The following is a 12,793-nucleotide window of genomic DNA, read 5'->3' on the forward strand; positions in this document are numbered from 1 at the left end:
CTTTTTCTTTCTCTTTTCCAGGGCTTATCACTGACTACAGGGTAAGTGGAGATTTGTCTCCCTGAGTCCAGGTCTGTGGTAATGCAAGATGTGAATGCAGTGCGGGGCACTGTCATGGGCTGTAGCCCCTGCAGTCTCCCGGTCCTCTCAGGATCAGGGTCCCACAAGAGGACACCCTCTAACTGGGTCCTAACTAGAGATCGAGCTCTGCTGAGCCCACGGATGGCAGGTCTCAGGTTAAGAGGAAATGAAGCTGCCCGTGACCCCTGGAAGATTCCTCTGTAAGGTGGGGCGGTCCCTCCATCGTGTGCTCAGGCTGTGTGCCAGGAGCTGGCATCCCCGGGACAGTGGGAGAGCAAAGGGTCAGAGGGCGTAAGAAGCGCTCAGACGACAGCCTCTTAACTGGCTGCTCTGGTGACAAGCCTCCTTCCCCAGGCAGGAGCCGTGCGCTGCTCTGGCAGCTGCGGTGAGCCGGGAGATGGGCTGGGAATCAAATGGCAAACAAGCCTGGCCCCCTCTTCTCCGAACTCACGTCTGGTCGGGGGTGAGGGGAAAAGGCTGGGTGCACAGGGCACCTCTGCCCCCGGGGAATCTACCCCACTCCAGCGAGGTAGTGACAGCATTGTAGGGTGACACAAACATTTTAGGGTCGCACGCCCTGTGGGGCAGTCCCGCACCTCCCCCCATCTGCTCACGATGGCCCCCGAGCCTAGCACCGGCCTGGCCCCCGTGTGCCCTGCACGAGCATCTCAGAGCTTTGTAAAGACAGCCTCCGGCTGCCGGACCGCTTACTCCACTGCTGTCAGCTTTGCCATCCAGGATGGGGCATGGCAGCCAGAGGGTTTGGCCTCCAGGGCCTTCAAGACCCTGGAGGACAAGGCCATGAGCCATAAAGGAAAGCAGCCCTTAGCATAGCCCTCACGGATGTGCCGTGTTGTGTCTTATTTCAGCACTGGCAGCTGCCGCTGGGCCGGAGGTTCCGCTCTTTGAAGATGTGGTTTGTTTTTAGGATGTACGGAGTCAAGGGACTGCAGGCCTATATCCGCAAGGTGAGTTTGTTTTCATTATTTATCCGGGTGACATTAGGGAGGTCTTAGACTTTAGAAAGGAAGTAAGATGTCATCATAAACCACTCTAAGGGGAAGTTTGGGCTGTTGAGAGTGGGGCATTTACAAGATGCTCAATGCACGATTCTGGGTCTTTTAGACACTTTCACGGGGACTGAAGGCTATCACTCCAGGAGACTGTCGAAGTGACAAACACTGTTAGCTGCCACTGGAGCCACCGCTGGCCCACAGTGAGGCCCAGTCCACAATGGCAGTAATGAGGATGCAGTAGGTTTTTCTCCAGAAGACTGCCAGAATGGGAGAGATTGGGCTGCGTGGGCTGCATGTCCTCCGACACAGCCCCGACCAGAAGCACATGCACGACCTTGGTCTCTCGGAGTGGGTTTCAGTAACCTCTATATAACAAGCCAACAGGTGGCTGTGATGTACGCTAAACTGTGAGAACCATGGATCGACTCTAAGCCCCACGACCCTGCTTTGTTTTTTTAATTTTTTTTTTTTTTTTTTTTTTTGTGGTATGCGGGCGTCTCACTGCTGTGACCTCTCCCGTTGCGGAGCACAGGCTCCGGACGCGCAGGCTCAGCGGCCATGGCTCACGGGCCCAGAGTCCGCAGCACGTGGGATCTTTCCGGACCGGGGCACGAACCTGCATCCCCTGCATCGGCAGACGGACTCTCAACCACTGCGCCACCAGGGAAGCCCTGTGTTTTTAAAATTTTATTGAAGTAAAGTTCGTTTACAATGTTGTGCTAGTTTCAGGTGCACAGCAAAGTGATTCAGTTATACATATATATCTATTCTTTTTTCAGATTCTCTTCCATTATAGGTTATTACAAGATATTGAGTAGAGTTCCCTGTGCTAGACAGTAGGATCTTCTTGTTTATTTTATATAGAGTAGCGTGTATACCCTGCTTTTTTTTTTTTTTTTTAACAATCGAGGACACAGTCCAGAGGAGGCCTCCCTTAACTGGCTGCAGAAGGCCTGCCGATTTCCAGCCGGGCGCTCCCATCCGGCTGTCCTTCCTCACCTGTGGGCCCACCTTGAAGGACAGAGGTCCTCAGACATCACGGGGATGGGGCACCCTGCAGTGTCTCATTCTGGTGACAGTGCAGCTTCGGGTGTGCCCTCCCCTGTGACAGGGCACATGGCCCTGGGCCCCTGCGGCGCCGCACACATGAGCATCCGTCTGTCTTACAAGGCTGCTCTGGAGGCCATAACGCTCCTGGAGGTTCTCCGTGGGGAAGCGAACGAGGAGGGACGTGTGCGTGAGTTCACGGGTTCTCGCCCAGCTGCTCTGGGGAAAGGAGGCAAAGCACAGGTGGTTTGATTCCAGCTGGAAGCTCAGGGGGAGCTGGGTGTGATCACATCGCTGCTTCCTGAAAAACCCTGCAAGCCTCCCTGAGAGGGACCGGCCCTGCCTTCCCAGGAGGGGACTGAGTGGCCGGAGCCGGATACACCCCGGCAGGTGGGCAGCTCCTCAGGACCAGCTCAAGGGCACCCCTGCCAGCACAGTCTCTGGAGCCCTCTAGTTCGTCCCGGGCCCGGGGACCACTCATTCAAATGGTGTGTCTGTCCCAACACTTGGAGCGGCACGATCTCTGCTCAGACGCTCCCGGGGCCCCTGCCAGTGACCCCGCGCTGGATACCGGCGTTTAGGACGTGCTCCCTGTGTGCCGAGACCTGGGCCAGCTGGCTGTCAGATCACATACTGTGTGAAGCAGCTTTTGGTTTCTGTAAACATCGAGACGTTTAGTAAGGGGGTGGGTTCAGGGAGAGCAGGCAGCCCTGGACGGATGAGGTTCTCACCTCCGGTGGCAGGTGCTGCGGCCTAACAGACAGCGGCAGACCTGGAGCTCTGGTATCGGAATCAGCTTCGGTCTGCTGGTCTGCAGAATGGGCGAGACTGCGGTGTCACTCCCTGTGTCGCGGGTCAGCTCGACAGCTGGCCGGTGAAGCGCTCAGCTGGCCAGCCAACGTCGGCCGCTGTTTCTCTTCTGGAAAGTTTAAATCCCCCTTGACAGCATTTATCCTAAAATTACAAAAGATTCTTTGGTGGGGTGAAAAGGCTCCCCTGAGCAGAAGATGACAAGGGGTGTTTCTCTGAAGACTTCCGCCCTTTTCTACTGGCAGCCAGTTTCTCAAGCTGCACGGGGAAAGCTGGGAGTGGGTGACATCAGTGCTGCGGAAAATGGCCACAGCTTATCAACGAATCATGTTCCACGTGTGGTCTGATATGGTGTTTTAGGTGGCTAAGCTCTGAACCAAGCGGTGATGAGAAACTCAGACAGCTGTCCCTTCCCTTTGCAGCACGTCCAGCTGTCCCACGAATTCGAGGCTTTGGTGCACCAGGATCCCCGCTTTGAAATCTGTGCAGAAGTCACTCTGGGGCTGGTCTGTTTCCGGCTAAAGGTACGTCTAAGTCGACTTAGTTGTCTGAATTTTCTTTGAGTAGGACAGAGAGGAAACTCTCATTCGTTATGTCTATGCTCCAAAACCCGCCCGAGCTCCCCAGAGACCGTGGATTCCCCCCGAATTTTCCAGCCTGCTGTTCCCACCTCCCTGCCGGGACACCTACTCTTCTCACTGGTGTTCAGACTTCTTGCCTGTGTAGACCCGGCCCGAGGATGCTTGCCATCTTCTCTATCCATCCATCCCTGCCACTGGAACCCTCCAAGGACTGACCTACCCACGGGCTCACTGGTCCTAGCATGGTCCCCAGACAAGCATGGGCATCACCTGGGAGCCTGTGAGAAGCAAGTCTCGGGCCCACCCGGGACCCGCTGACCCCTACATGGCCCTCAGGCTGCCGGTGCTTATACAGGGGCTGGAGGACTGCTGGTCCCTGGGGCTCTGTAATTCTGCTGCCTGAGGGCCTCAGCCACCTTTGCTGGGAATCATGACCACATTGCTCCGAAGACCCCAAGAGGAGCTGCACGCACAGGCCCCTTAGTAACCTGCCCTGTGTGAAGGATGCCGGGTTGGGGCCTAACACCCTGCCTGCTCTCCGGCTAGCTTTCTGTTTGCAGAGTTGACGCCACCCACAGGCCTTCTTGTCCGAGTCCACAGAGGGCAGCAGAAGAAGGAACCACGGGCTCAGTCGCCTTGGCAAGGTGCTGCCCATCCAAACGTGGCCCTTCGCTCCCCCTTCCTTTCCCCTCAGCGATTCTTGGGGCTTTGAATGCTGGCAGGAACCAGCCATGGAAAAGCCTGGAAGCAGGAGAGAGAGAGCAGAGTCCTGACACAAGAGCTGGCAGGGAGACGTGAGGTCCCTGCAGCGCGTCACTCAGAGACGCCTGAGCACAGGTGTGCAGAGGCTGGCGCAGAGTCCCCGGGGTGACCGGATGGGGCAGTTCCGTCCGCGCTGGCGTTGGGGGCAAGTGTGCTTTGACTTGCTAGCCATCAATCAGTTGTTTTTGCTTCTACTGCCAGTGTTCCTGTAGGATTTAAATTCTTTAATTTTTAGCCGTTTTATTGAGATACAATCCACGTGACATACACTTTGTCCATACAAAGTATACATTTCAATGATTTTTAGACTATCCACGGGGTTGCACAGGCTTCACAACAAGCTAACTTCAGAACATCTTCATTTTCCCCCAAAGAGAGCCCACACCCACCAGCAGCCACCCCAGCCTCCATCCTTCCGTCCACGGACCCGTTTCCTGTCCCTATGCATCTGTTGGCTCTGGACAGTCATAGCCACGGGATCGTCAATATGCTGTCTTTTGGGAATGGCTTATTTCACTGAGCGAAATGTTGTCAAAGTCAAGACTTTTATTTTCTCCTCCTCATTTACAAGGGTACCGAAGCCACCTGTGTGTGCCCTTCCCACTCTTCTCCTGGGCAGCATGGTGTGCCCTCCCGCCCAGGGGCTTTTCAGAAAGCGAAATATGTCTTTTGTGAAACTTGTTACTTCCATTCCATGAATCCAGTTTTCTTCTCAGGGAGGAAGTTATCCAGGCGTCCTGGCTCACTTTTCTGTCCCCCACATCTGCTATCTCATTATTCTATTCTTTGCCCCGTGGCTGCCCATTCTGGATGTCAAGTCCTCTCCATCATCCATGGCTCAACGTGTGCGTGGTCTTTATCTGACCTGAAGTGGATAAGCTGTTGCCATGGCATCAATTTCCTTCCCCCGCCTCCTCTCAGCCAGCCTCCCTGATCCCACTCTGCACCTGCTCATTCCGTCTTTGCCGTTACTTCTGTTGTTACATCTCAGACGGATTTCTCTGCTGGGCTCTTTGCCTCTAGCTCGTAGAAAATATATCTTGTCCAATCCATTAGAAAATGGCAAGCAAATTTTTCCCAAGTGACTTGCTTTTACTTCCTACATACGTAATTTTCAGGTGTTTGCTCTCCTGTGAAGACTTCCTGGTGAAATTCCATCCTTTTGTACCACCTTCTCATCCTCATCCTCGAGCAGGTCCGGCTCTGTCTGGACCCGGTGCATGTCAGCAGTTTCTGAGTGGCCTTTGGCTCATGCACCGTCCACGGGGCATCAGCTGGAGTCCCGTGCAGGCCATCATCCAGCGGCCTGGAGGCCCTGCACGGACACGAGGCCGGTGTCTGGCATCCGGACGACCAGGACGCTTCCCTTCCCACAATCCTCCCTGCCCTTGAGATGAAGCAAGAACAGGAACAGTGTAACCCACTGAGGGTCACATGACCCAGGACTCGGCCCCACTTCCAGGCCCTTCTGCAGCAACTATAAGGAGTGTGGGGGTGGAGTCACTGCCTGGGAACAGAATGGAGACCGAGAGGGCTGGGGCAGCTATGAGGAACAACGGGGCTGACCGGGCAGGAGAGGGACGGCTCCCAGTTCTGTGTGACACACGCCTCCCATCTGGTCCAGTTAGTGTGAGGCGTGGGCCCCCCGTCTCCCTGCCCAAGGCTGCTGGGCTGCTCCTTTCCAGAGGGAGATCCACCAGTGGTCCCTTGGTCCATAGTTCATGGACAGTTTTCCCAGATCCTAGCAAGCAGTTGGCTATTACGCTTCATTTTCTATACAGGTAAGTCCCCTACATAGGAACAAGTTCTGTTCAGAGAGCACATTCGTAAGTCCAATTTGACCGTAAGTCCAACGAAGTTAGCCTAGGCACCCGACTAACACAGCTGGCTGTATACCACTGCTCTTAGGCTTGCTTGCAGACATCCTGGGCTTGAAATAAAGATACTGTACTACTGTACACTGGACAGTACTGTACAGTGAAGTACACAGACGCACAACCACTTGTAGAGGACGCACGCACTTGACGACGTACGCGAGACACGTGAGCTAACTTACGTGATTGGACGTGCACGTTTGCATCTTTGCAAGTTCGTATGTAGGGGACTGACTGCATTGTTGAGAATTCTTCTGAAGCTTTCTCTTCACTGGTGCCATTAAACAGTTCTGCTCTTTAAGCTCATGAATTTGTAGATAACATGTCTAGGAATCTTCATTTTTCTTTAAAAACCTGGATCACGGAAGGCTCACCTTTTGACAGCACACTAGAACATGAAGAAGTTGTCTTGTGGGAGGGCTGCCGTCTTTCAGGGCCATGTCATGATTACTTAGTTGAATTTTCTACCATTGCAGAGGAAAGGCCAGTGGTGAGGTGACTCCCTCACTGATCTGGGGCTGTGTCACCCACCCGGGCCTCACTTGGTGGTGAGTGTTTGGGTCCCCGCAGATCTGAGCACTGCCCCTCTCTCTCAATCCCTGCAGGGCTCCAACAGACTGAACGAAGCTCTTCTGGAAAGAATAAACAGTGCCAGGAAAATCCACTTGGTTCCCTGTCACCTGAGAGACCAGTTCGTGCTGCGTTTTGCTATCTGCTCACGCACGGTGGAGTCGGCCCACGTGCAGCTGGCCTGGGAGCACATCCGAGGGCTGGCGACCGACCTGCTGGGAGCACAGAAGGAGGAAAAAGGCGGTAAGCCGTGCTGCGGGGGCCAGATTTCCTCCACCATATAAAGAGGGGGCTAAACCCAGGCCCTATCGGGACTTCCCCGGTGCTCCAGTGGTTAGGACTCCACACTTCCAATTCAGTGGGCACGGGTTCGATCCCTGGTTGGGGAACTAAGAACCCGCGTGCCACACAGCGCGGCCAAAAGCTAAATAAAATAAAATAAAATACTCTGCATTAAAAAAGAAAAAACAACAACCAGGCCCTGTCTGGTCCGGAGAAGTGGAAGGAACATAGCCTGTAGTGAAGCTTTAGTAACTCTGATAGATTTCTGCTTTGTATTCTTTTATTCGAGACCGTCAGTCACATATGCCTATGATTTCCCCTCAGCTTTCTTCAGTTTGCATTGAGGCAACTTACGATCACAACAAGCTTATACATTAAACTGGCAAACGGTAGATAACTGAAAATGAATGAAAACATTCAAAAAGGAATTTGACGTGACTGCTGGCTAGGACCAAATTCATGATGGTTCAGAGAAAGGAAATGTCTAGAATACTGGGCATCAGTTACAGGAACCCTGAAGACAGCGGGCAGGCGACTTCTAAGGAAAATATCTGCACAAAGGCAGTGTTGGCAACAGGTTGGAATGATGTCTATTGAACCATAAGAGTCTTCAGAGCCTCGGCATTAACTATCTTAGGAATCGTTCCACTAGAGTTTGTCCACCGTCTTGCTTTCTGTCTTTTTGCCTTTCGCCCCACTTGGAGGAGGCAGGTGGTGGGAACTTCTGCTTCTCTTTCTCTCTCTTCCTGCTCACTGCCCATCTGTCGTCACCCACGGGGGATGCAGAACTTCAGTGTGCAATGGGATTAGTCTACTGACTGCATACAACTTGATCTTCTGGGCTCTTAATTTTAACTGCGAATATCTGAGATACTACAGTGCTCAAAAAAATCAAAAGCTAAATACTGTTACGTTTATGTGAGAGGTCCATCCAGGCTTCTGACCTGTGAGGTCAGAGACCCACCTCCTCTGTCAGGACATGTCCTGAAACACCAGGTCCTCCTCCTGGCTCGGCAAAGCCCTTTCCTAAAGGTCGGATGCTCGTAAGCTGAGGGGCCACCCTTCCCAGAGCAATGCCACAGTTCAAGCTTGAGCATCTCTGAAAGGTGTTGGGGAGAGGCCCGTAGTTCCAGATTATTCCACTCCTCCGCAATAAGCATGAGTGTGTGTGGTGGGTGTGTGTGTGTGGGGGAGGGGAATAAGATATATTCAAAACAGAATTGCATCAGGCAAACGCTGCTGAGGAACATTTCTGCAGCCCTCTGTTTGTGTATCTCATCATATCTTATTCCCATATGCCCCAAACAACACAGAAAGAGACTGTAGCTCAGAAAAATGATCAGAAACAGAGGCACGTTTCCAACAGAAGTCACAATTACTGTGGAGTCATTATACTTGCTATGAATTGCAGAGCTAAAAATGAAAGGATTTAATTTTTTAAAATGTAGGATACAATAGTAAATCGCCATGCATGTATGTTGTTTTGGTCAGATTAATTAGAGTGATGAACATCTTAACACCTTGGTTTTACTGGTGCTTATGTAAGGCTATGTCAAATCCACTGGTCACAGTTCTGAGAGAAAGAAGGAACTATTTCTATTTGACAAAAGGTAGGAAATTGGACCAAGATTCTAGTTGACATTAATAAAATTTATCATAGAGAAGCCAGATTGGCAATAAAAACTCATTACTTCCAGTTCAAACTCTTTTCCATTGTACAGTTGGAGAAAGAGTATACTCCTTCTCTGTGTTCAAATGAGGAGTATACAAAGTTCTAATTTTTCCATTTTGTGTGTGTGTGTGTGTGTGTGTGTGTGTGTGCCATTACACTATTTTATTTAGTATTTTAAAATTAGGTGTTATTTGCTTCATTGTTAAAGGTACATGCTCGGAGAAAACGAAAAAGATGATAATGAGTATTTTGGCCAAGTTTACCCACAGTAGCCTGACTCAATCAACCAGTCAGTTGAATCCTTTAAAAATCACTTTTTAAATGTGATATATAACCTATTATATATATATTACTTTATTACAGCATGATCAAACTAATCTATTCAATCATTTAGCCAACAGGCATCCATTCTGCCAGGAACTGTGCAAAATCTGGGGGAAATAAAGATGAATAAGAGTCTGATGGAGATGGAGATGGTCGCAGTAACCACTGCTACAGCTTTGATGAATGCAGTGACAAACGCCTTCTCTCCACGTCCTCTGGACACAGTCTAAGCTGTTCTCTCATTTAGCAGCCTGTCCTCTTCTAGCAGTACATTATACAGTGCCTAAAAGAGACATAAGCACATATTAAGAGCTCAGTAAACAATTAAAAGTATTTAACTTAATTTTCGTTTTATTTTGTGTTATGTACAGTGCTACGTCTTCCAAATGTTTATTGCATGTAATCAGTGTTGTACTGGTAAAAGCCTCTCCCGGGGGAAGAAAGCCTGATTTGTAGTGTTTGCTGATCTCAGTGGCAGAAATGATTTTTGCATTTTTTTGAGTACAGCCATATATTCATGTTCTTTTTTTTCCCTGTAGAGATCAAAACCTGAAGTGATCTGAATACTGGAATGAGAGGAAAAGATGTATCATCCCAGCTCCATGGAACCAAGTCTGAATGTGGCCCATGCTTCCTTCTCCAAAGTTATCCAGAAAGAACCTCGTGATTACACCTGTTCAGCCTCTCATCAATGAAGAAATATTTGCTATAAGTTAACCCCAGTGGATATAGCTTTTATTCATTATTTGGCTGTGACTTTTGTTGATTAAAAAATCATCAGTTTCTGTGCCCCTGAAGTTGTCAGTGGTGGTAAAGGCTTATTGAAATATTTTCCGGCGCGATCTATAATTACGGGACTTGAGATTATATCCATGGTCTTTAAATTGTTCTGTCATGTGACTTAATGCTTAATAAACAACGTGAAGTGTAACGTAATTGTGTCTGGTAAGCATCCTGTTCTACACTGTAGCAAATTGAGCGGCATTCTTGGATATTTTTAAACGGTATTCGTTTAGTCAGCAAATGTTTATGGAGTGCCTAGTATATGTCAGGCACTCCTCCTGATGCAATAACAATACACAAGTTTTATTTGGAGATGACTCCAACTTCTAAAGAAATGAATTCAGAACTGAGACACAGCCAGAGACCAAGCTCTGCTGGTGTGATGGGAAAGCCTTCTGGAGCCTTGGTTTCTTCATCTGATCAGTCCACCTGCCCTGTGGTATCATGACTAATAAACACCTGAAGATGCTCTTTACACATAAATACCAAGAAAATGCAGTTTTTATCCAAATAACCAATCTTTATGTGAAATCATTTTTGTTCTTAGAAACGTGTATTTTAATCCCAAGACTAGTTCTTGTCATTTGGAAACTACAGAATTATCAAAAACACTCTCAGAATGTGTCCTTGGATTATTAATATGGATATGTGAATTTCAAAGACCTCTGTTATCTCTGTGATGTAATGATCTGTTTTTCGGAAATCTGGAAATATGTCAGATGCCATGTGGTCCCCATCTCATTTGGTCAGGTGGTTTGTTCTCTACCCATCAGTGGAGCAGACCTGACCTCCAGCATGGTGCGGGGATGTGGGACGGGCCACTGGGACCCACTGGGGCCACCGCATTAGGAGCTGTGGGAGGCCGAGTGATCAGGCCACTGTGTCGGGGCTGAGGTGCCTACATTTTACAGTGAGGTTGTCTGCACCTGAGTCTGCTCTTGAGTTGAGATCGCCACAGGGCCCCCAGATGGGGCCACAGAGTCACCCATGCAGCCCTCGGCCTTTTGGGAGCAGCTCCACCCAGCCCATCCACACATGCACTTTGTGAGGACTGAGATTTAGTTCGAGGCAGGAGACCAGGTGGCAGATGACAGTAGGTTTGCTGCTGGGAGATGTGCACAGACAGGGGGCAGGAAGTTAGTTGAATGATGAAGAGCCCCTCTCTGAACGGGCTGGATTACTTTGTCGGGGATTCTCAGACATCAGCTCAGGTGTAGACCCAGCAGGGATAGAAGCTTGCCCGACTTCTGGCTCATTTCTAGGTAACTCACGACAATTCACCCCACCTCCAGACCTCTCTAGGCATCTCCATAACATAGCGATCAGACCCCAAACCACTCAGCCTAGAAACAGGAGCACATACTTCCCCCCAGTTTATTTAACACACATCCTCCTGCCATGTGCTCTATGCCAGGCACCGTTGTAAATATTTGTAATATTAACTTATTTAATACTTATTTTAAGGTCCTCAACTATTCTTCCCATTTTATAGATGAGGAAACTGAGACATCAAGAGGCCTAGTGACTTGTCCGCATGAGGACTGGAATGCAGCACCCTTCCCCATCCCCCTCTGCTGTCAAGTGTGCTGTCTGCTCCCTGGGATGAGCCTTTTCTCAGGATAACTGGCAGTGAGGACATTCACTTCCTTCTGGGAGAAGCCCGCCTTCGCCTCCCAGGGTACAGTCCTGGACCCTGACCCTAACCAGACAATCCCCAAATAGCCCAATGGGGGGAAGTTTTTGAGGGTCTGAATTACACAGCCTAATCCATCTGTACAGCATCTTCATCTAAGCCTATATTCAATCTAGTGTCACGATGTAGCACACAGACCACCACTGGTACTGGAACCAGATAGCATCTCCCAATAACAGGCACCTCCAGTTAGTGCTGGGAAAATCCCAGATCAATCTGGACACAACTAACCTCTTGATACCAACAAAACAGTTTTTACTTATGACACTTCTGACACCAAATGAAAGGGTTTTCCCTCCTGGCACCAAAGACATGGAGTCTTTTCTAACATCACTTCTCCATCTGTCTGACAGCACCTGCCTGGAGTGAGTGTTGTACTGCACAGGTTAAAGGCTTGGTCCCACAAGACACTCTCACCTCACCACAAGCCCGGGACCCCCTGTACTCCTGACTGACTCGCTATAGACTGGGGGTTCCCATCATGCCCTCATCAGGGTCTACAATGGGCCAGAACAGATCACAGAACTCAGGAAGTCACTTTGCTTACGTTTACCAGTTTATTATGAAGGATACAACTCAGGAACAGCCAGAAAGAAGAGAGGCATAGGGCAGGGCATTGGGAGGGGGTGGGGAGCTCCCATGCCCTCCCAGAGGGCACACTCTCCAAGCAGCCTGATGTGCTCACCAACCTGTGCTCCAAACCCTGTCGATTAGGGATGTTTATGGGGGTTCCAGTAAATCACTGGTTGATTAAATCATTGGCCATTGTGATTCACTCAGTCTCTGGCCCCTCTCCCCTGCTCCAAGGTTGGGGCTGGGATGGGGCTAAACGTTCCAACCCTCTCACCATGGTGACCGCCTCCAGCCTTACCTTCTCTAGGGACCTGCCAAGAGTAGCCTCCTTAGAACAAAAGAGGTTCCTGTTACCCACAGATCCCAAGGGATTTAGGAGCTCTGTGTCAGGAACCGGGACACAGACCAAATACATAGTTCTTATAGTATCAGACCTAAGGGATCTCCTGGAATCATATGCGTCCTCCCTGACGTGCAGCAAACAGCCAAACTTCCTGAAACCAGAGACTGGCAGGTGGCTGACTCCATGCCAGTCACAAGAGGAATCTGTAGAAAAGCCCAGATAAAACGGAGAAGCAGGAATATTACTCAGCCATAAAAAAGAATGAAATGATGCCATTTGCTGCAGCATGGATGGACCTAGAGATCACCATACCGAGTGAAGTAAGTCAGACAGAGAAAGACAAACATCGTATGATATCACTTATATGTGGAATCTAGAAAGA

The 12,793-nt window shown here is 50.0% G+C and overlaps 1 protein-coding gene across 1 annotated transcript in view; it reads left to right on the top strand.

The window, feature by feature from the left end:
• Nucleotides 1-7,367, top strand: part of DDC (dopa decarboxylase) — a 54,178-nt gene extending 46,811 nt beyond the window's left edge. Inside the window, exons 10-14 of the mRNA XM_060304961.1 lie at nt 22-41; nt 951-1,049; nt 3,377-3,478; nt 6,777-6,984; nt 7,348-7,367. Of these exons, the coding sequence (XP_060160944.1) occupies nt 22-41; nt 951-1,049; nt 3,377-3,478; nt 6,777-6,984; nt 7,348-7,367 (449 nt within the window). The remainder of the gene's footprint in view (nt 1-21; nt 42-950; nt 1,050-3,376; nt 3,479-6,776; nt 6,985-7,347) is intronic.
• Nucleotides 7,368-12,793: the final 5,426 nt, after the last annotated feature.

The sequence above is a fragment of the Globicephala melas genome, chromosome 9, assembly GCF_963455315.2.
Source record: "Globicephala melas chromosome 9, mGloMel1.2, whole genome shotgun sequence".
NCBI classification, from domain to species: domain Eukaryota; kingdom Metazoa; phylum Chordata; class Mammalia; order Artiodactyla; family Delphinidae; genus Globicephala; species Globicephala melas.